This window comes from Phycodurus eques, chromosome 22 (genome assembly GCF_024500275.1).
Source record: "Phycodurus eques isolate BA_2022a chromosome 22, UOR_Pequ_1.1, whole genome shotgun sequence".
Lineage (NCBI taxonomy): Eukaryota > Metazoa > Chordata > Actinopteri > Syngnathiformes > Syngnathidae > Phycodurus > Phycodurus eques.
Window position 1 is genome coordinate 6,512,537 of NC_084546.1, and position 21,033 is coordinate 6,533,569.

General features: G+C 40.4%; 1 protein-coding gene across 1 annotated transcript in view; it reads left to right on the top strand.

The window, feature by feature from the left end:
- Positions 1-8,268: 8,268 nt before the first annotated feature.
- sbf1 (SET binding factor 1) overlaps positions 8,269-21,033 on the top strand; it is a 46,211-nt gene continuing 33,446 nt past the window's right edge. The window contains exon 1 of the mRNA XM_061667258.1: positions 8,269-8,506. Within this exon, the coding sequence (XP_061523242.1) occupies positions 8,452-8,506 (55 nt within the window). The 5' untranslated portion in view covers positions 8,269-8,451. The remainder of the gene's footprint in view (positions 8,507-21,033) is intronic.

Consider the following 21,033-nt stretch of genomic DNA (forward strand, 5'->3'; position numbering starts at 1 on the left):
ATTTTCCTCCAAGTGGACTGATGGGATGGAACGCTCACTTATAAAACATCCAATCAGATCGTGCCTCAATTGTGCAAGGAAGTATTCATTCCCAAGAAGAGTTGTCAGTATTTTTTATTTTTTATTTTTCCTGGTACTGGGATGAAATTCAGCTGTGCAACCACGTGGAAAACAATAACAGAGTCGGTGCAAAACAAAGTTTCCGCAAAGAATTTAAGATTGCGATGTTTGTTATTTGACTTCTAGGGCAGCACAAAATGATGTCAATAAGCGTTAAGAGTTGGAATCTCCTCTTTGAAAACTCACTAATTCTCACAAGCGTGTGTATCTTGGAGAAAATGTCGTGTATTTTAGGACTTCAAATAATAACACGTTTACTTTTAAGGAAAATTACCCCCGTCTTATTTTTGATGAACACTTTGGCGTGCTATGCTACTTTGTTGAATGTCGGTCATGATGGCGGTACTTGGAGATCTTAGTATTTTTGTAGGTGGAATTTGGTGTCAAAAGAATTTCGAGTATACCCTGTTCAACTATTGCAGTAATTGTGTGAATTCCCTCGGAGGAGGGATTCTGTTAAAACTCGAACGTGCCCAAATCCGCCCCCTCCAAAAATGCTTTTGTTAAATAATGCAACTACTGAATGTCGTTGTTTATGTAAAATGGGTTGATGGTTGTGTACATTCTCGATTGCGTGGTGTTGCTGTTTTATGGTCCTCTCTGTTTCAAGTGCTTTGCTGCCATCTTGTGACATTTGAAACTACTGTACAAATCCCTTTTGGAAGGGCGTCAATTCGTCGCAGATTACCGCTGTTCGCGAGCTTTATGTCAAAGCCCCCCCAGAAGGCTTGTTGCGAAAATCGAAACGATTTCAGTAGGGTCCTGGAAGCTAAAAACATGTCGAATGATAGGATTGGATGACATTATTTAATGCTTGCTATTACCGCGTTACAGCTTGCTTTCTGCCCAGGCATTCCTTTGATCATCTGGCGTATTTTCCCACCTTTCTTGTTCTTGACATGCTAATTTAAGGTTTGGCTTGAAAAACAAGATCTTGATTTGGGTTTATATCTAAGCGATCATGTCATCTCAGCCTCAATCCTGTTCGGAATTCCATTCCTGGCCAAGCTAAGCAGGTTAAAAAAAAATAAAAAGCACTTTTTATTTTGGCCTCCTTGAAGTCATCCAGTCTCGTCTCAAACAAATCAATCCATTAACAGGGAGTGAAGTTAGCGGTTTTAAATCTTTTTTTTTTCCTTGAATTTTTTTCTAAGCTGCTTGACCTCCGTAAAGTCCTCTGTGAGGTGCACCTCATACTTTGTGCTGCAGTAATATAATATTTCCACTCAAAAAACAATGAATTTTGCCACCGAACAAAACTCAATGCAGCTCTCCTTACCTTTTCTCTTTCACCTTAAAATGGCGGGACTTCACTGGACTTGATCTTAAATGTATTACCTTATGCTTTTTGCTGTGGATTGGACTGATTGGTTTACTCGTCGGCCTCTTCGCATAAATGGGTCCCTTTTTTATACCCCTGACCCGTTTATGTAAGAGTCCCTCTGGCATGGGTAAATCCGGTCCCGAACACAGAGGGCTTCCCGGCCCGGTTTGATCTCTCATTCGTGCGCTGGTTCGACTTTTTTTGTGTGTCTGGCGGCAATTAGCGCACATGAGAAGAAGGGGGACTTCTGTGGAGCCGACGCACAAAAGGTTCTGATGGCGCCGCCTCTAGCTGTGCTGTGTTTTAAATCCAGCCGAAAAGGAGCGAGATCAAACAGGAACATTTATCATTGGGTACTGTTCTCTCGCTTGTTTTCGACTGTGTCATGCCGGGGCATGCTTTTTAATGTTGCGTAAATAGTACAACGAAGGACTGTTGTGCCATAAAAGATAAGCTCCCCTTTGTTTATTGAATGAATTCATGTTATTTGATACATTTTTAAAGGCACAGATGGAAGAAGCTTTTTCTGAATGTTCTGAACTGCTGTTTCAATGCCAGTTGCATACCGAACGGAATAATGCTGCCCGGAAGTGTTGCCAACTTTCCATGGTTCTGACTTCATTAGAAAGGAAACTCGTTGAGAATGAATCACTGCAGCTAATGAGATTGATGCATGAAAGAGGTGTGTGGGGGGTGGGGGGGGGGGGGGGGGGAATATTTGGATACTGTTAATACAATCCTCACAAAAGGTGAGGGAATGGCAAAATTCCGAACATGAATGGATATGAATGGATTCCATTTGCCATCGGGAGGAACGAAAGAAGGAAGTAGGGGGGGGAAAGAAGGAAGGAAGGACAGACGGATGGACGGTAACAGGGTTGTAAGTTTAATACATCTGTGTAATTGTAATAAATACAGTAAGTGTAAATGTATTAAAAATGAAAATAAGTCAAGAAAATGCCTCATTCTGGCCCGCCCTTTATATTGAGCCATTGAGAACTATAGTGGCCTAGCTCCATTTTTTTATTATAAATTGTTTTTCCCCCATTTTTTTAAGTTAAGGGCAGAAATCGAGGTTGAGTTTCAATTTTGACATATCAGGACAGTTCCTTATTGCGCTTAGCCCTTTTTATTTTATTATTCATCAGCGCAGCGGTGGGCCGACTCTAATTTCCAAGCTGAGAAATGCCGTAGAAACAAGCCTTCGCCTCCCAAAAAGAGCCGTCCAAAAAGTCAGGTTCAAAGGTTGATAGAAGACTCCAGTGCACCTGCATGTGAGAAGAAATGAATATTATTTATCATTTTTTATGAAATATTGAAAGATTTGACGGATGTTTGGCCTTAGACCAATAGTGCACTCAACTTTTTTCCCCACCAAGAAACCCCGAGATTTTATTGCAGCCCAAAAAACTTCATAACACTCTATTGCAAAATTACAAAATTGAGTTAGCCTTCTTTAGTTCTCAGTCTCTCTCTTGGTAAATATTGGTAAATAGGATTAACCACCTTTACTGGAATCAATTGAGTGTGTGATGATGCAACATTTGCGCAGCAAAATCCTTATTTGTGTGCTCAGTGTTGTAAAGTTGTTCAAGTGAGATAAATAGCCGCTCAGTCCTGAAATATCCCAGGCCTGTTTCGAGGGGGGTCTCGGAGACCAACAGATTAACGATCTTAAGTGGCTGCGGCGAGGGGGCCGCGTATACACACGCGCGACACCTGGGACTTCGGCTTCCTCCGCCTGATTTGTAGGAAATCACGCGTGCGGAGACTGTAAACAGAGGTCCTGTCCCGTGAGCATGTTTTCCTTCCTCACCGTAACTGCAAACACTGACACGTTTACCGCTGTTTGCATTTAAGATGTCTACTGCTGTCATTTTAGCCAGGTTGTCTCATAAATGTCAAATTCCTCTTGCATTCTGCAGTGAAAGGCTGCAGATGTCTGAAATGGGCCAAAGTATCCAACAAGAATATACATTCGCAAGAGTCTTGTCATATTCGGAGCTAGGGCCCGACCAATATGGAGTTTTTGGTTTTCAACCCGATGTCGATTCTGATATTTGGCAGAAGAAAATTTAAATAACCGATTAATCGGCTAATGAATGTAAAAAATTACATGTGGAATAAAATAATTTATCTTTGGGGTCTCTTAACACTTACAACAATAAAGATGTGAATTACAGGCAGAACATTTGACTGTTTTACAACGCTTTATCCTTGAGTCTTTGTTTAACTTTACACCAGGGAGAAAGATTGGCCTTTTCGATACAGGTGATATTTTTTTTTTAGGAATAAAATCACTGTGTCGTTTTTCATTAACACTTAGGCCTACTACGCTACAATACCACTGCTTAGTGTAAAACGTTTGAGGAAAAACTGGGTTAATAGATTTATTGTAAGTAATAAAAATTAAATTAAATTCCATTTTTTTTAAATACGAACACATTTGAAAACATAGGAGAATATTTTATTTTTATTTTTTTACAACAGTTAGTTAATCACTTGCAATTAAATGTTTTTAAAATATGAAATGAAAAATAAGAATGATTTTTTTTAATTATTATTAAAATGAGCTTTTTTTGAAACACGCATTTCAACTTTTTTTAAATTATTTTTTTTAACCTCATCTACAAATGACTTGGCCCATATGTTCGTTTTAGAACTCTTCAGAACTCTTTGAGCACAAGTTTGCTCACCATTGCTTGGCTCCAGTGTGTTAAGCTAAAAATTGCTGCCTCCTAGTGGAACCTTTGTTACCTCCACAGTAAAAACTAAGCTGCCTATTTCGCATGATGCTGACTCCCAAAATTCAAAAAATAAATACCAGTGACTTGCGATACAGAATTATATGACGAAATTATTAGGAATTTTTAAAATTAAAAAAACACTTTTATACAAGTCATTATCAAATCCTTGTGGTTACATTTCCCCCAGCATCCTCATTGCTACACTTTTTGGTGTGTTGCTAAAACTGCATTCACCAGATACAAATGACTAACATATCAACAAAAACAATAAGTCCGTGCTTCTCAAACTTTTTACACCAATTACCACTTAAAAATATTTGCTCACCAGAACCCTGGCTTGAATCCATGATTCAAAACCAACTACACACCTTAAGAGTGTCATTGGAATTTTGTTTTTTCAAATAATTCAAGTGTGTACTGTACCTACTTTTGGCCTAGCCTGGATCACTGAGCCACTGAGAAATAGAGTGGGTTGTCATTTTTAAAGTGAGTGCAGAAATTAATAGGAAAATAAAGGCATTTCTTTCAGATGAATACTGGTCAAAATCAAGGTTGAGTTCCAATTTTGACACATTAGGGGCAGTCCATTGTTGCACGCAACACTTTTCCTGATTCATTATTGCAACGCTGGGCCAACTCCCATTTTCAAGATTGGGATGATTATTTCTAAAAAGTATATGTCATATAATTGCCTTTAAATATAGTAAAATTAAAACAATGAAATTAAAAATTCACCCATCCATCCATTTTATGCAATTAAATTAAAATGTATTGGACATATAAGTGAAATAAATATTGTACCTTATTAAATTAAACAAACAGTTCTTATGGATGAAATGCAATTTTTTCTACTTTAAAGTAAAATACAACAGAACTGTACTTGGGCAGTGATTCTTTCCCTCAGCACCAGAGGGAGCCCAGACTTTGAGAATCACTGTCGTTTTCTAATAGCATAGCCAATTCTCTAAAATGATCTCATACTTTAACCAGATGTGTAATAACACTGGCTAATTGTACCCGCAGCATTTAATTGTCTGCAAATAAAATCACTGGCCAAGGACATAATAGTTATTCACTTATTCATATTTCAACACAAAAAAGTCTGTGATTCCCTTCACCAGGATGTTTTGGGTACACGCAGATATTGCCACATTTCGAAAGTTGCGCCAGTTTACTGTACACAAACTTTCGACGTATTGCGCTGCTCCAGTTACATCATTTGCTACGGCTCAGGACGAGTAAATGCATTTGTAGATTCAACAACTCTGAGAGCATCGAGGCACTAATGCATGTACAGTGTTTGGTTTGCGCGCGATACTTCACCTGCTTTGAAATGTGATGCTCGGATGCAATGTGCAAGAGACCTCCAAACCACATCCCGTCTATTTGTTAGTGGGCAGGAAGTCACATGTTTGTTGCATCCTGCAGAGCACAGTTTTGTGCCCCGGGTTGGGCTACACGCATAGCGATATATAACCATTATACGCAAAGGTGCTGATTGTTACATTTAGTTTGCACCTGTAACTACATGCAAAAGTAGTGCCACCCCTCAAATTAAACATTCTAATTTTCACAATAGGTATAAGACGTTAGCCTTATAGCATAATTGCCAATCATTTTTAACTTGCTTTCACTAATATCAATCAAAAATGCTAATGGCCTTGCCAAAATTTTGTATTTTTTTTTGCCTGTGTCGATTCTCAGTCATCTAGGTCTCGGTAATCGGCAAAGGTTTAAGAATCGTGGCAACTGGACACTTCTTGTATGTTGATCTTTTTTTTCTTGTTTTCTAAAAATAAAAAAAAGATTGTGGGAAGTCGTGCTATTAGGCTAATGATATGCACAATACGATACTATGTAACTGTCAAGCAGAGACACAGTAAAACAATAAATAGTATTGAGATTAACTGGAGTTTTATCATATTTCACGCTGCTATTGCCTTAGTTTTTTATTAAACAGCAATAATACCCCTGGGTCAATTCGACCAATGATTCAAAAAGTCTCAGAACTGAAAAAAATATCTTAAATATCTCATTATAAACTCAATTTTTAACCATTTCAATTGATATTGAGTGCGTTACCTCGGGCAAATCACGCTTCTTTTTTCTTTTTAATTATACATATTGCCTTTTTTGAAGTGATGTTTAAAATTACATTATTTTTTAAATGTATTGCATTTTTTATTCTTTCATTAGCTTTTAAAATTACAATATATATGTGTCCTTGGGTCCCTTGAATGGCGCCTTTTAAAATATATTTTTGATATTTGAAAAAAAACTCACTCCAAAAGGGGCAAAATGTAAAATACTACGGAAATAAACTCAATTTGAAAAGTAATAATAAAACACAAAATAAATACCTTACATTCAAAAATTACTTTCAATGATTTTTGTTTTTTACTTTAAAAGAGTATCGGAAGCTTCATTTAGGTTTCGGAGAGGCTGGTTCTTGCTGAAGTATAAATGGAAGTCACGTTAAAAGCTATTCATTGATTATATTTAATCAATCAATCCCTTGAATTTGAATAATCCCAATACCAAGACATTTAGGATGATTGTTTGCATCCACGTTTGTGGGAACAATTCATGGAGGACCACAAAGACACAAAACCATGACCTAAACCCAATTGAACATCTTATCCAACATCATTTTCAGTTGTTGATGTAAGGGCAATGTTCCCAAATATTTTTAGACATCATTACAACATGTGGGTACGTGAGGAACGTAAGTTTGTATATCGGGAAGACGACGTAATTACTCTGTGTAGTGTACAGCATCGTCGTCCTGGGGGCGTTTGTGCTGCTCTCATCTTTCTCACCCTTTCTCTGCCTCTGGCAATTACTCGAGTGGAGCAGCTCAAGGTTGAGATAAAGTGCAAATATCACAACCCGAGCCTGACCTCCCCGTGACTTTGTGAAAATAGCAATCTCCCGACAGCGTCGTTTTCGGTCAACTCTCAGGCGACTTGTGTGAGAAACTTGTCATGGAGTGTAAGGAAAACAAATAAAGAAAGGAACATGTCATGCGTGGGCCTTTTTTAACTAGAGGGTGATAAGGACTTTGGGTCACAGGTGATAGCGCAGGAAGTGTTGGAATTCTCTTGAGCGTGCGGCGGCGCTGACAGCCAAGGACACGCCATGCGGATGTGGACCATCAGGACTTCCTCTCGTTCCATTGACACGTTATCTGCCTATCTACACTGACACGACCATTAGGTCAAGGGTTCCTCTCCTACCTGACTTTGCATAATTGAGCTTTTTTACAGCTAAATGCTTGTGTTTTGTTCTCCGAAACAAAATGTAAAAGCCAAAAGGTAAGCAGCACCTTTGGCGCCATCGTTATTTGCGTAACACAGTAAAGTAATTGCTCCAGCTTGAGAATATGGCTCACTTGAGACAGGGCCGCCCCCTCAAAACGGGCTAATTGAATGTTTTGATAAAAGCATGCCGCAGACATGTTATTAAAACAGATAGGAACTGTTTTTAATATGTAACAAATTATTTTTTTTTAAATGGCATATTGTCTCCCTTAAACAAAAATCAGAAAAATAGGTTTGCAAAGCTAACATGTAGCCACCTAGCATCAGGACCAAGTCCGATATCCCAAGGTTTGACACAGCTTGAGAAAATTTAAGAAAATGAATTATTAATAAGCTTGCTTAAATAACTTCAGTTTTTTTTGGTTTGTTTTTTTCTGCGTGCCCAGCCACATCTGCGTTTATTAATTGACAATTGGAAATCGGCGGCTTGTTGATGAAGTGCTGCCTCCGTGAGGGAAAATCCAATCCACGAACACGCCATTGGCCCAGCAGTCCTACACGGTGACTCATTGTCTCACTTGCATGAGACAGGGCCGCCCTGTCAAACCAGGACTAATTTCAGCAAGACAAAACAGGGTGTGTAAGGCGCTGTAATTCTTGATCTTTGGGATATTTCAGTGGAAGCGTGCCAGAAAGTTTTAGACTATTAAAACACATGGGGACATTTTATTATTATTATTTTTTTAAAATTTAATATGTTTCCTAAATGAATTATGAACGTTCGTAACGAAAGCGGCCCCTCCCTGGAAGTCTCGAGTGCGCAGACTCGCTGCTTTCGGCTGTCAGGGAAGGCAGACTGACAGTATGGCGGCGGGGTACAGCTGGAAGGATGCTACCGTTGCCTGCGATGTGTCCGTCGCCGGCAGGACGTAAATGGACCATTGACGGCGCCCAGAGAAGAGGAATAAGCGCGAGAGGCCCGTCGCCGTGAACGCCCGCCATGGCCAGGCTCGCCGACTACTTTGTGGTGGTCGGTTACGACCTCGACAAGCGAGGTGGGTGCTGCTGTTAGCCGCCTAGCATCAGCGGCCTATTATTAGCTTCGGGGCAACAGTAGGCGGGGATGGGCCGGGGCGCCAATCACAGCTCGCCGACTCCGGTTTCTGTCGGCCGGCTTCTCGCGTCGACTTTACACCGAGGACTCACTGGCTCCACGGGATTAGTGTGTTTAGTTCCTCGTCAACCTCACAGTTTCTCTTCGGCATTTTTGGCAGTGGCACGTTTAAAATTCCTCTCCTAACCCCTAGTTGTTAGCCATTAATACAGATCTAACGTCAAGCTGTCTTCCAGTGTTGACAGTAAACCTAAAGTAGGAGCTAATGGTAGCCGGTGACTGGCTGATGGTTCGGCTGCGACCCAAAACAGATTTAATGACTTGCGTTAATGCATTTTGCATCGTGCCAACGTATTGCATTCAGTTTTAATTGAACCGTCAGTGTTTTTTGGTGGCGGGGCTCCATGCACCCGGTCCCCCTAGAAACGCCCAAAGCTCCTCAGATTTGTGCAAACTGCAAATCGATGTTATTCCCTTGGCTCCGTGGCTGATTGTTGTGTGTTTTATGTGGATTAACCCAGATGGATTTGGCCCCCTCAGTTGCCCCCCTGCTCCTTTACGTTGTTGGGGACCTTGTTTGGACCGTTATCTGACCCCCCCCCACTCCCACTTCACCCTGAGCCCTGGCCTAGATCCGTGCAGCATAATGACTCGTTTAATCATGAAATATTCAGCCCGCCTATCCGCTGGAAGCATACAGCTTGCAACGTGGTACACTCCAGTCCGCCTATGATTTATTCACAGTTGGCAAATTGCAAGCTCTGTGCTAAAAGCTGCTTGTCTATCTTCACGGTGCAGTTTGTTTGTTTTTTTTTTTGTGTTTTTTTTTTTTTTTGCAAGCCTGAAGGTACTTTTTTAGAATCGTGACTTTTTAGCAGTGAAGTCTGCTTGGATGCAGGATGCCATTACGTGGACAATGCGAACACTGCAGAAACTCCCCTTCCTGTTGAACGGAGCCGGAGTTGCAACTCCCAACAGTGAAGCAGGCCCTTTAAAATCATCTGGAAGCCAAACATGCTGAGAGATTTTAATGAATCACCACAGCCCGAGTCTTGGAAAGCCAAACACGTTCAGTGCCATGATGACCGACGATTGATTTCGGTGGACGAGAGCCTACTTGTGGGGTTGACGGCGGAGAAAGCGAGGTGGTAAACGCCTCAAGATGCCGCAGTGAAAAGTCCAGATCGCTATTGACAGTGGTCGAAGTTAACAGCTGATCAAAACCGAAGACAAAAGAGTCGTTTGCGATATGAGTATATGAAAAATGAAAGTCATTGAGTCAAAAAGTGTAATAAAATGGCTAATAGAAAAGTAGTAATTTGTATTTTCTCCGAACTCCGCCACACATTGCCAGATGTGGCATCTGTAAAGCTGACGTTTTCATCATAACTTTAAAGACAAAGTAAATATATCAGTATCCAGTTGAATGACATCAATGGATCATTAATTTAACAAACACATTATTTGGATGTTCTTGTAATATCTCACATAGCAATACTGTATTTCCTCAAATAATTTATGCGTGACACCCACTTGAATAAATAAACGCCGCACCACAAGTACTTTTTTAATTCCTCTCATCTCAGGAAACTGTTGGTGCTCCAATTACCCTTTCTGCAAAGTGTGATCATCAACAAACCAAAAGAATTGTCTTGAAAGCCTTACCACGAGTAAGACACCTGGTACTTTCTGCAGTTGAGTAACTAACCCCCCCAGGCCACTACATGAGGCAACATGGTAATTAAAATGGACCCTACATTTCATGAGAGACCATACTGCTTCTATATTGATGTAAAATTATTTTAAATTTAGTAAAATACATGTTAAAGAATGATGAATAAATACAGTTTTATTTTATTAAAATAAGTACATACAGTATAATGGAATAAAATAATTAAAATATAAAAATAAGAATATTAAATATATGAGGTCCAGGCCGTGTTGTAATAATGAATAATATGTACTATTAATGTAACCAATGCACATTTATTCAACTGTTTCATATTATAAGAAAATGCATTTGTAAACAAATGAACCTTTGTTTTCGTACTTGGATTAATTTTCTCTAATTTCCTATACGTGTGAAAATAGCAACAAACCTAGAATGAACTGGTCCTCGATCATAAGAATACCAGGAATTCCGCGTTTCCTCTGGAGTCTAAATATTTCATGCATCCTGCTTGTGTCTGTGTGTTGATTGTATGTGTCACTCGGCAAAAGGAATGTTTTGCAGGCCTGGGCAGTGAAAGGTAGGCTTACGTCACAGCCACTGACGTGACCGACTCTCGCTCTGCCAAAATCTTATCGGTAGATCTCATTTTGAGCCAAGATGGTGCCCGCGTGGAGGCCGGTGTCCCGTCGCTGCCGGGGTGTGGTTCTCATAGCAAAGGGGTCTCTCGAGAAACCGCATAACGTGTCATTGTGTTTTGACAGCGGAGGCCGCTGAGCCGGCAGCCAATCGCGCGTGCGGGCCGAAACCCAAACAGGAAATGGGGAGAGAACCTTGGAGACTTTTTTTCAAATGGACGTTCACTAGAAATATATGGATGCACAAAGCTACCATACACAGATCTACATACAGTACATTAAATACCTTCTTGAACAGGGTTTGGCAAAGTATGGTCTGTGTGCCACATGTGCCACAGTAATTCAATCTTGCCACCAGTCCTATAATACTTGTGACATTAGTTTAGCTGATTTTAAAATTATTTTTTTTTATAAATTCACTTTTTGTTCATTTTTAATTTATCAATGGTTTTCTGTAAATAATGTAATAAAAGGACTTAGCAAAAAAATACACACAAAAATGTTTATTTAAAAGGGTTAAGTAATTATAATTAGTAAATAATACTCAAAAATTTGTGAATTATTAATTTCACATTAAATTTCCCATATGTCTTTTGCATACACATTTTCAATATTTTTTTTCAATCATCGATGAATGAATGATTCTGTGCGTATAAAAAGCCCACACACCCCTATTCAAATGTCATGTTTCTGTGAGGTAAACAAATGAGACCAATATAAATTCAAAACTTCTGAAAACACAGTTTTAAGAGGGTTTGCACATTTGTATAACCACATTATCTCAGTTGTTTTTCTACTTCCCCTCTTGAAAATATATATTTTTTTCAGTTTAGTTGTACAGGTTATCGGTCACATTAATGATGAAAAATGTTTTGAAATGTTCTACCTTGGTCTCATTTGAGCAGGAGTGTGTAAACGTTTTGTGTCCATTGTATGTCCATTTTTAAATTGAGATGTGGCCTGTGAACACAAAACTTTGCCCACCCCTGATCTAGACTATTCAATTACGCACATTATGTTGCACTCTTGAATGAATTGAATTGAGATTTCACACAGATACCCTGAATACACTTTTACACAGACTGCATCCCACGACTAATACAACCTCCAAAAGCTGAATATTGTCTGGTTGAATGCATCCGCCCAGTCTGTGAACCGTGAAAAAGAAAAAAAAAGAAATACATGCACGACAATGTTAAAGTGGTAAGACTGGGACTGTATGAATTATGTAATATATCACAAGTCATGTTCCATTTGAAAGATGCTGTAATGTTAAATTAACCTTGACAATAATGGAATGTAGTCAAACCCTTAACATTTTTCCTCCATTTTGATGAATTGGATTTCAGGGATGTTGGCGTTACCGCTCTATGTTGTTTTTGATACGGTGTCTCGACTCACCGTCTTGCGACGCTATCTTTTTTAGGTGACCTTTTTGCTTTTCCCCTGACACACAGTAAAGCAGTAGAATTTGGATGCAGATTTGGGTCTTTGTTGTATTATTGATAGGTTACAGTGAACTCGCAGCACAGTGACTAATTTAGGTCATGCTCGCAACAGCGTGAAATAACAAGCAAAAAGATCAGCATGGGGCGAATTCTCAGGGGAAACACATCTCGCCGTTTTAGCAAGATGAGGCAAACGCTGACTATGTAAAACCATCATTTTTTTCCTGTTTTTCTTGGGGTTTTTTTTCATTTTGGGGTGAAATTTACTCTGCGACGAGCCACCTTCGCAAGTAGTATAAGAGGCAGAATATAGGGAGCAGGTGTCAAGTAACACACACTTCTCCCATCCTGTTGTGTTGAAAGCAGTTGTTAATGACTAGCTCTTAACTTTTCCCACCTGACTGAGTCTTCTGTTACGGCCCTGATTAGGGATGAAATGGTTAACGATAAATGGTGATAACGTTTCAAACCATCACTTTAACCTTTTTTTTTTATTGTGGTTATCGTTTATGCTGTATTTCGCGTCTCTCCAAGTTAGCAGCCAGTTGTGCTCCATTTTGTGTTTTGTTTGTGCTGCATAATAATTCACTTTTTAGTCTTCTTCCTGTTTACATTCTTGCGATAGTTATCGTTAATACTGCATTTAGCGTCTCTCAAAGTTAACAGCCAGTTATGCTCCATTTTGTGTTTATTTGTTCTCCTTTATTCACCTGTTAGTCTTCCTGTCGACGTTATTGTATTTGTGTTTTTACTTATTTTAGCAATGTTGTGACAATACCGATAACTGTGAAAATTTTGGCTACTATAATCGTGCTATTAAATTTTAATACCGTTTCATCTCGAGCTTAGATGCTGCAATTGTACGGGATCTGTGTGTAAAAAGAAGCTTCTTGTGCTGCCAACAGTGCCTGCCTGTGGGCAGCCACTTCCTCCAGTGCCTCCAGAGCAGGGCTGCAGCCTTTCAGGCCCTCCTGAAATAACCCCCACAATCTGCCTTTCATGGGGGGGACAAGAGGGACTGTGGTACACTCGATGCTTGTGTGCGTTGGCTGCTCACCCGTCGGCTACTCGAATGGCTTTGTGTTTGGTCGGTTACTGTGGTAACGTTAACCCCACTTTGGGCTGTGGGTTTGCGATGAGTGCTCGGCGCATACTGACCAGTAAGGCCTCGATATTTATGATAAACTGCTGTTTTTTTTCCCCCGCACCTTGCTTCGCAAAAACCTCTCTCTCTGTGCAGATAGTTCTAAGCCTGTTTTGTGATTTAAAAGAAAAAACCCCGGAAAAAAACAGATGTAAAACAAGACAATGAGGCAGATGCACAAAAGGCAAAGGAAAACAAAATGAAGGATAAAGAATAAACGAGATCAGTAAATCTTTATTAGTAAATAGATACCTTTACTTACAAGTTTAATTCGTTCCGGGACCACATTTGTAACTCGAAACACTTGTATCTCAAATATTTCCCCATTAAAATAAATGGAAATGCCATTAAATCTTTCCGGGACCACAAAAATTAAAAAATAGCGTTATACAGCATTGTATTTTATAAAAACATATTTTAATAACATGATTAAATAGAGGCGGCACAGTGGCCGACTGGTTAGAGCGTCAGCCTCACAGTTCTGAGGACCCGAGTTCAATCCCCGGCACCCGCCTGTGTGGAGTTTGCATGTTCTCCCCGTGCCTGTGTGGGTTTTCTCCGGGCACTCCGGTTTCCTCCCACATCCCAAAAACATGCGTTAATTGGAGACTCTAAATTGCCCGTAGGCATGACTGTGAGTGCGAATGGTTGTTTGTTTCTATGTGCCCTGCGATTGGCTGGCAACCAGTTCAGGGTGTACCCCGCCTCCTGCCCGATGACAGCTGGGATAGGCTCCAGCACGCCCGCGACCCTAGTGAGGAGAAGCGGCTCAGAAAATTGATGGATGGATGGATGATTAAATAGAATCCAAAGAATTAAACAGTTTGTGCATCATGATTTCATGCATTCATTCAATGGGCATCGTGTATTTAATGTGTGTGCTTTGGTTACCATGGCCGCAATATAATGCATACCGACATACTCCGCGCAGATTTGATGATGAAACACAGAAGAATACCGTCGCATCTAAGTTGCAGTAATATTAGTCGTGTTTCCGTATCGGATAAAGAATATCTGCCTGGGAGTATTTTTATATTGTCTGTGTGCATGTGTTGCTACTGTTTGTGTTCTAAGTTGTTTGAAGGTTCAATACTACTGCAGTATCGATGTTAGTCACGTTCACCTGTCTATAGCGTCTCTCATTTTGTTTTAGTATTTAGCTAGTGGACTTGACTCGTAAGGCAAACTTATGTGGTTGGGTTAAATACACACCATGTAATTCTCTTAATTAACATGGTGTGTGCTGTTTAGTGATGTGGCCATGTGTCACATACACACATTATAGTGTATGAATTGCTGCTTTTGTGTGTTAAAAGGTGTTTTCTTTTTTCTTTTTGGTTATTAATACACCGAGGAACTGTTTTCAGTTGCAAAAAAATAAAAAATGGTATTGTGAAAAATTTGCAACGTGGCACATGTCATTGTTGGATGTGGGAAACCTCAGTTATCTCTGTCCATTACATCAACCCGTCTTCTATGTTCAAAGCTTGTTTTTCGTGAGGTAAATGAAAGCCCTCAGGCCCCAACGCTTGCGCTCATTCCTACAACGCAGATGCGGAGGAGAGGGGGCTGCTGCGTTTGTTTCCGGGGGCCAGGCGACGTACATGCATTTCCTCCCACGTCGTCTTCACACATGCACCCGCGGCCTGGAGACAGCCTCTGTTGCCTGACACATATTGTGCTAATTATAAGCAAAGGTTGTGTTGGAGCATGTGCGGGTGTGTGGCTAAGAAAACATGATGTGCCCCCCCCCCCGGAGTGAGGGGAATTCTTCTTAAAGCACCAGCCCAACTATTTCTAGGTTGTACTAAACCTCTAGTGACTCTGGCCACTAGTGGTACACGAACAACACTTTGAGAATCACTGAACTAACACAGTCAATGCAAAACCTTTTAAATTCAGTGAACCCTTGGACCTAAAACATTAGGACAATCCAAGGAGGCTTTCGGTCTTTGATTTGTTTAGCTATTGAAAACATTTTCCAGACTCCAGGGGTTATTAAAAGTCATCGTAAATCTTGACAATCGTGTATGTTTTGATTAACATTTTAGCATAGTTAATCGAATTTAACTGTACAAGTAAACAACACGGTGTAAAATGTACTTGGTTGATATACAGTTTTGCCACTAATGTTCAGTTTCCGTTTGAGATTATGTTTTGCCCCATTACCCTTGTAAGACTCTACATGCTCATAAAAAACACTGCCAACAAGCACTTGAAAAAATTCTGACTTGGAACGATTGATTTTTGGAGGGATTTCCGGACTATTTTACCTTTTATTTTCAGTCAGATTTCAAGTCGAATCATTCAATTTCCATAGTTCTGTGTAGTCATTTTTTCCATTTGATTTAAAACTGGGTTTTTTGAGTGCTCTACAGAAGGCTAAATTTGGTGCTGATATGTGGCACTACATCTGTCTCTCTTGTCATACATAATATGCTTTTCTAAATGAATGCATTTTGCCCATTAAATATGGCTTCTTAGCACTGAAGATGTTTTGTGCTCCGAAATTGTGAGGAGCATAAAAATACTCTAAACATAGGGTGTAATTTTATGCCCAAGGGGTGTTGTTGGGGATGCCCCCCCTCTGGTGTTGATGGCTTCCCTGGAATCTAAAGAATTTCTTTAACTCCTCTTTAGACAAAGGCTGAGTCAGTAGTGCGCTGGTTAAGTCTTTTGGCGCTCAAGGGTCGTTCGGGTCCCCAAGGGATGAATGTGGCGCGTCCAAGGCGGTTTTGGATTTGAAGATAGCGAGTGGGGTTGTCAGGGTATGTTCTGGCCAACTTTATGGTCTTGGTTAAAAAAGACAGCCCCTCCTATTCATTGATTCCACCCAGTGCTGTGATCCACTGGGGAGTCAGCGTAGAGGCATGCAGTAAAACCGAAATGCCTGTTGAAACATTTTTGCAGTTTTGTGAGGCAACACCGCATTCTTTATAGTGCTTCGGAGGTCTTGAACAGTGACGTTTTCCTCCAAATTATGGTCGAAGCATTGCCATTGCACACAGGTTATTCAAACGGCTTTGTAAGTACCTCCGAACGAACTACGGTTAAGTTTTGAGTCAAAACCTTGATCTTATTTGATCAAAGATACTTTTTCTCAAATTTTGTAAGGGATTTTTTTAGCTGGTAGTTTTCTACTACAATGACTCAGTCTTACTGACTCAGTCTTACTGTTTTTAGTCTCATGACTACAGTTCACATGGTTAGTCATGGGATTTATTTACTTATCTGACGGAAGATTATAGATTGGAAATTTTAAATGGCCTCTACATCAAATCTGTCTGCCAGTCTTCCCCCCCCACTGGGCGGATTTCTAATCTCATGGATTAAATTCTGATCAAACGGATCCGAATTTACTCATAGGTTCTAGTTAGATGTTGTTGTACTTTATTTACAATAGAACTATCTGAAGATTATTCCCCTTACCCCTAAACAGCTCCATAGATTTTTATTTTTAAATTATTCAGATATACAGTCCCCTTTGGATGATTTGAAGTCAGGGAAATGTGATCACATAAGTCTGGTTGGTGTCCTCTGCAGAGCTGCATTATTAAAACTATTTGGCACTGTAATATGTCATACGATCAGAATGAATATTAAGGGTCATTCCCAGTGTTTCGAGATTTTTTTTCTTTTTTTTTTTTTTTTTTTTTTTTTTTTTTTTTTAACGCGGCTGTGTTTTTCAAAGCTCTGACTACATATTTTTTTCTCAAGGAGCGGGTTGAATTAAGACAACAACTCCTGTTGTTCAATTTGAATAACCGCTTAGCTAATTCATTCCCTGCTACCCATCACGAAACACTTAGAAACATCCTCCATTAGAAGGGAAGGACGCTCTCAGAAAGCCACACTCACGTTATTAATAATCAGGACCTGGTAGCGCAAGCTCTGATGTCTGTTTTAATCGAATTCCAAATTCGCAAATCCTTGAATGAACTATGGTGTGAAAGTATGTAAGTAACCCTTGCAGTCCAGTCCTGCTGTTTCTGCGTTTAGTCTTTCCTCTCCTGAAAGACCATTTCTTTTTTGTTTTGGTCGATCCGGTAGAGGGGGAGGGGTCCATTTGTTAGGAAGGATGTGCTGAAGTGCTTTTGCACAAAGAGACTGTTTTACATTGTCTCCTGGTTGGCAATATTGTGAGATGGAGTTTTTATTATTTTTTTCCTGCTGCCATCCGTTTGGTTTCTAAATGTGAGCCTCACTGTGCTTCTAGGGTTTTCAGTCATTTCTTCATGCATATCTGAAGGGGTCAAGGAGTGAGGTTTACCACTGGAGCAGCACTGCTTGCCATCATCACACATTGGCAAAAGATCTTCATCGAGTGGCGTGAGGGTGTTGATTTCAGTCAACCAGGATCCCTTAACTTCACTTCTGCATGAATTACGACAACCTCAAAGCAACCAAGTGTTTTTATTAAGATTTCAAAATGGAATTATTTAACAAAATAATGGCTATTTGTTGAGGGAGGGATGTTGTATGGATCATGGAAGAATTCTTTATTTGTATACATTTATTTGGGATGCACTGGTAGCCTCCCACTTTTTCTTTTGCCTGAGGACAAGTACTCACCAATATTTAGTGATGATAATTAATAAAGCCATTATGTCTTACAATTGTGATGGAAATGTGTTTAATTTGAACCAAATATAGTTAAAAAAGATGCTCGAAACTCAGTTCTTGCTGGAACGGCTTGTGAAGCAGCGTTGGCACTGATACTGGTGTCGGGATTGGAGCATCTCTAATATTTATGTTTATTGTAAGCATTTCACTAATTGTCTTTGATCGATGGAAGTGTAGGGTGTTCAGAACTCCTCTTTCGATTCCAGTGTCGTATTTGGCAGCACAAGGCTGCTCGTTAGAGTTGCTTTTGCATGGATGTAGCTCAGCTTCCCAGAGCTGATGCCATATTGTTCTTCTTTAGACTGCACGATTGCATCCAAGCAGTGCACATTTGCTTTCAGTTAGGCTTTCCACCTCATTTTGTACACGCGTTCGGATCCCTGCACACATTCAACATGCAATCCTCAAAAGAGTCGCCATGGAAACTGTCTATTGTCGCGTCACTGTGGTTTTGAAGCCCTCGAAACCAGAAGTTGCGGTCTGGGTTCAGACAGTCAAGTCACACACATTGCACAGAATGAGCTACACAATCCTTTCAACTGACGACTATTGCTCAGCGATCACACGACCAGTCCCCATCCTGTGTCAGAGTTTGTCTGCTATTAGTCATCTGCGTGTGGAGTCATGTGGGCTCTGATATACACACAGTCCAGCTGTCTATCCACTTCCCCAGACACTTATTCTATTGGGTTGCCTCACCACCCGGTTGAATGATGATGACAAATTTTGCTCGATCTTGGTGATTCCAAAGACTTCAGCCGTCGAGGAAAGGCACTTCCTAAACATGCCCACTGATAGCTGAACTGAATACCGTGATTGTGCCTTGTGTCTCCACGCTGGGAAAACTCCAGTCTTCCACGGACAAAAGAACACAAACACAGTTTTCAATTCATGAAAATGAGAGTGTGCTGCACTGTCTAGACCAGTGGCGGCCAATCAATTTAACCAAACGGGTTGCGTGAGAAACTGGTACAGTTGTGGCGAGTCCCACCAATAAGATGAGTGCTAATCTGGTTCATATGAATTTTGTTTCTCGATAACAGCAATAAATTGGATGATGAAAGGATTCTATCATAGGTATTGATGTGACAGTTGATCATTATGTACCGTAATACCACATAACACGTTATTTCAAGTGATATTGCATTTTTATTTTGTATAGTCTGGTTGCTTAATTAGTCATAGTCTACCTGCATTTTCTGACGTTTGTCTTTAAAAATTATGTATGTATGTGTAATTGTGGCCTTAATTTAGCAGCCTGGTCAAGACTCAAGTCATTTGAGGAAATAAGTTGAATGGAACTTGAGCTCCATTTTTCCCAAAGAAACCAGTGGAAGTTGTAAAACCTTGCAGCGTTTGCAGACGTAACACATGATGTCAGTGCTACCTACAAGTATTTGTGGGACTTCTCCAAAACCTTTGGTTGGTTTCCACTCGGGCTCGGACTCGCCCTTTTAAATCCCGATTCATTGTTCGTGTTGACAATAACGAATGAATTCTGAATCATAATCGAATCGTTATTCCTTGTACCATTCTGAAATAAAGAGATGTCATAGTTCAACTCATAAAAAAAGTTCAATTTGATTATTTGAAATCTATCTATTGAATCATAAAGAGAGTACGCTGGTGTGTTTTGACTGCCGCTTCTCCATCCCAAAAAGTATTTCTTTTTAGTATGAAATGGCTGATTTTGACCAGGATCCCTCTCTGTACTGCGGCCAAAGTTAGAACCAAGGTTGTTTTTTCGCCCGTCTTGGTTCGGTAAAATGCATGAATCCACGCTGCCTGCCAGCTTGCTCGCCGGCTAGCTCTTGTCGTCTGCTACGCTGTGGTGTCTTGGACAACTTTCATTCTGCCATGGTCGCCGTCTGCCACGAACATCCGTGCATCTCCTCGGCTATCGGATGTCTCCTTCCGCGGAGATCTTCCTCTCAGTTAAGGCCTACGGCTATTCACATCCATGATCAACTGCAAGAACGAACTACTAACTGTGCACATGCGAATGCGGTTGAAGCGGCAGCAGCAAGTACCAAGCTTCTCAAGTGCCGTTTCCTCCTGGCCCCGGAGTCTCCATGGTTGATCCTGCTAGTAGCGCACGCTTGGCTCAAAGATTATGCAAGGCTAAATACACAAGGACATGTTCAGTGAAACTGCGAATGGCTCATTAAATCAGGTATTGATCCTTTTGATCGCTCTGTCGTTACTTGGACAACTATGGCAATTCAAGAGCTAATGTATCACTCATGGTGATTTTCTGTCATTTCAGCAGCTACTGAACTTTGACGATCCTGCAATTTTTGTCTCCGTGCGTGTACATCCCGACCGGAAGTTCACATGCCACTTATCAACGAACGCAAAATTGCTGTGTGCATGAAGCCCATTGCGGACTGTTAGCCTCTAGTTTTCTGCTATGACAGCTCAATGGTTTGCTGGCAAGCTGCCACTCTGTCTGGGCTATTAATGGGAAACACCGTGGCTGCCGTTTACTAGCAGTGTTTGAGGTTTTTTTTTTTTTTTTTCCTTTCGTGAATTATGTGCTGTTTATTGAAACACTGTAGCCCCTCTTTCACGATGAGTTCTAAATATAGATTGTTGGCAAAATGAGATTTCATGGGGTGTGAAAACTTGGATTTTCACCAAACCACGACCTGACAGTGATCTTGTTGATTTAGTTTGACTGTTGACAGTTTTGAAATGCATATTACCGCCATCAGAGTTTACAGAATTTAATTGGAGCAGCGCCATTCTGAACATCCAGGATGTGCAAACTGTGGGTCGCAGTTGTGTGGGCTTGTCAGTCTAAATTGATAGACTGACCTGCCAAAAGCAACCAACGGAGGGCAATCAAAACTCAACCCTGCACTTTTTTCAGTATGTGGCGTCGACTAAATTAGAATATGTGGGGAAATGACGCAGTTTTCAGTGTTTACATTGTGAGACAATGAT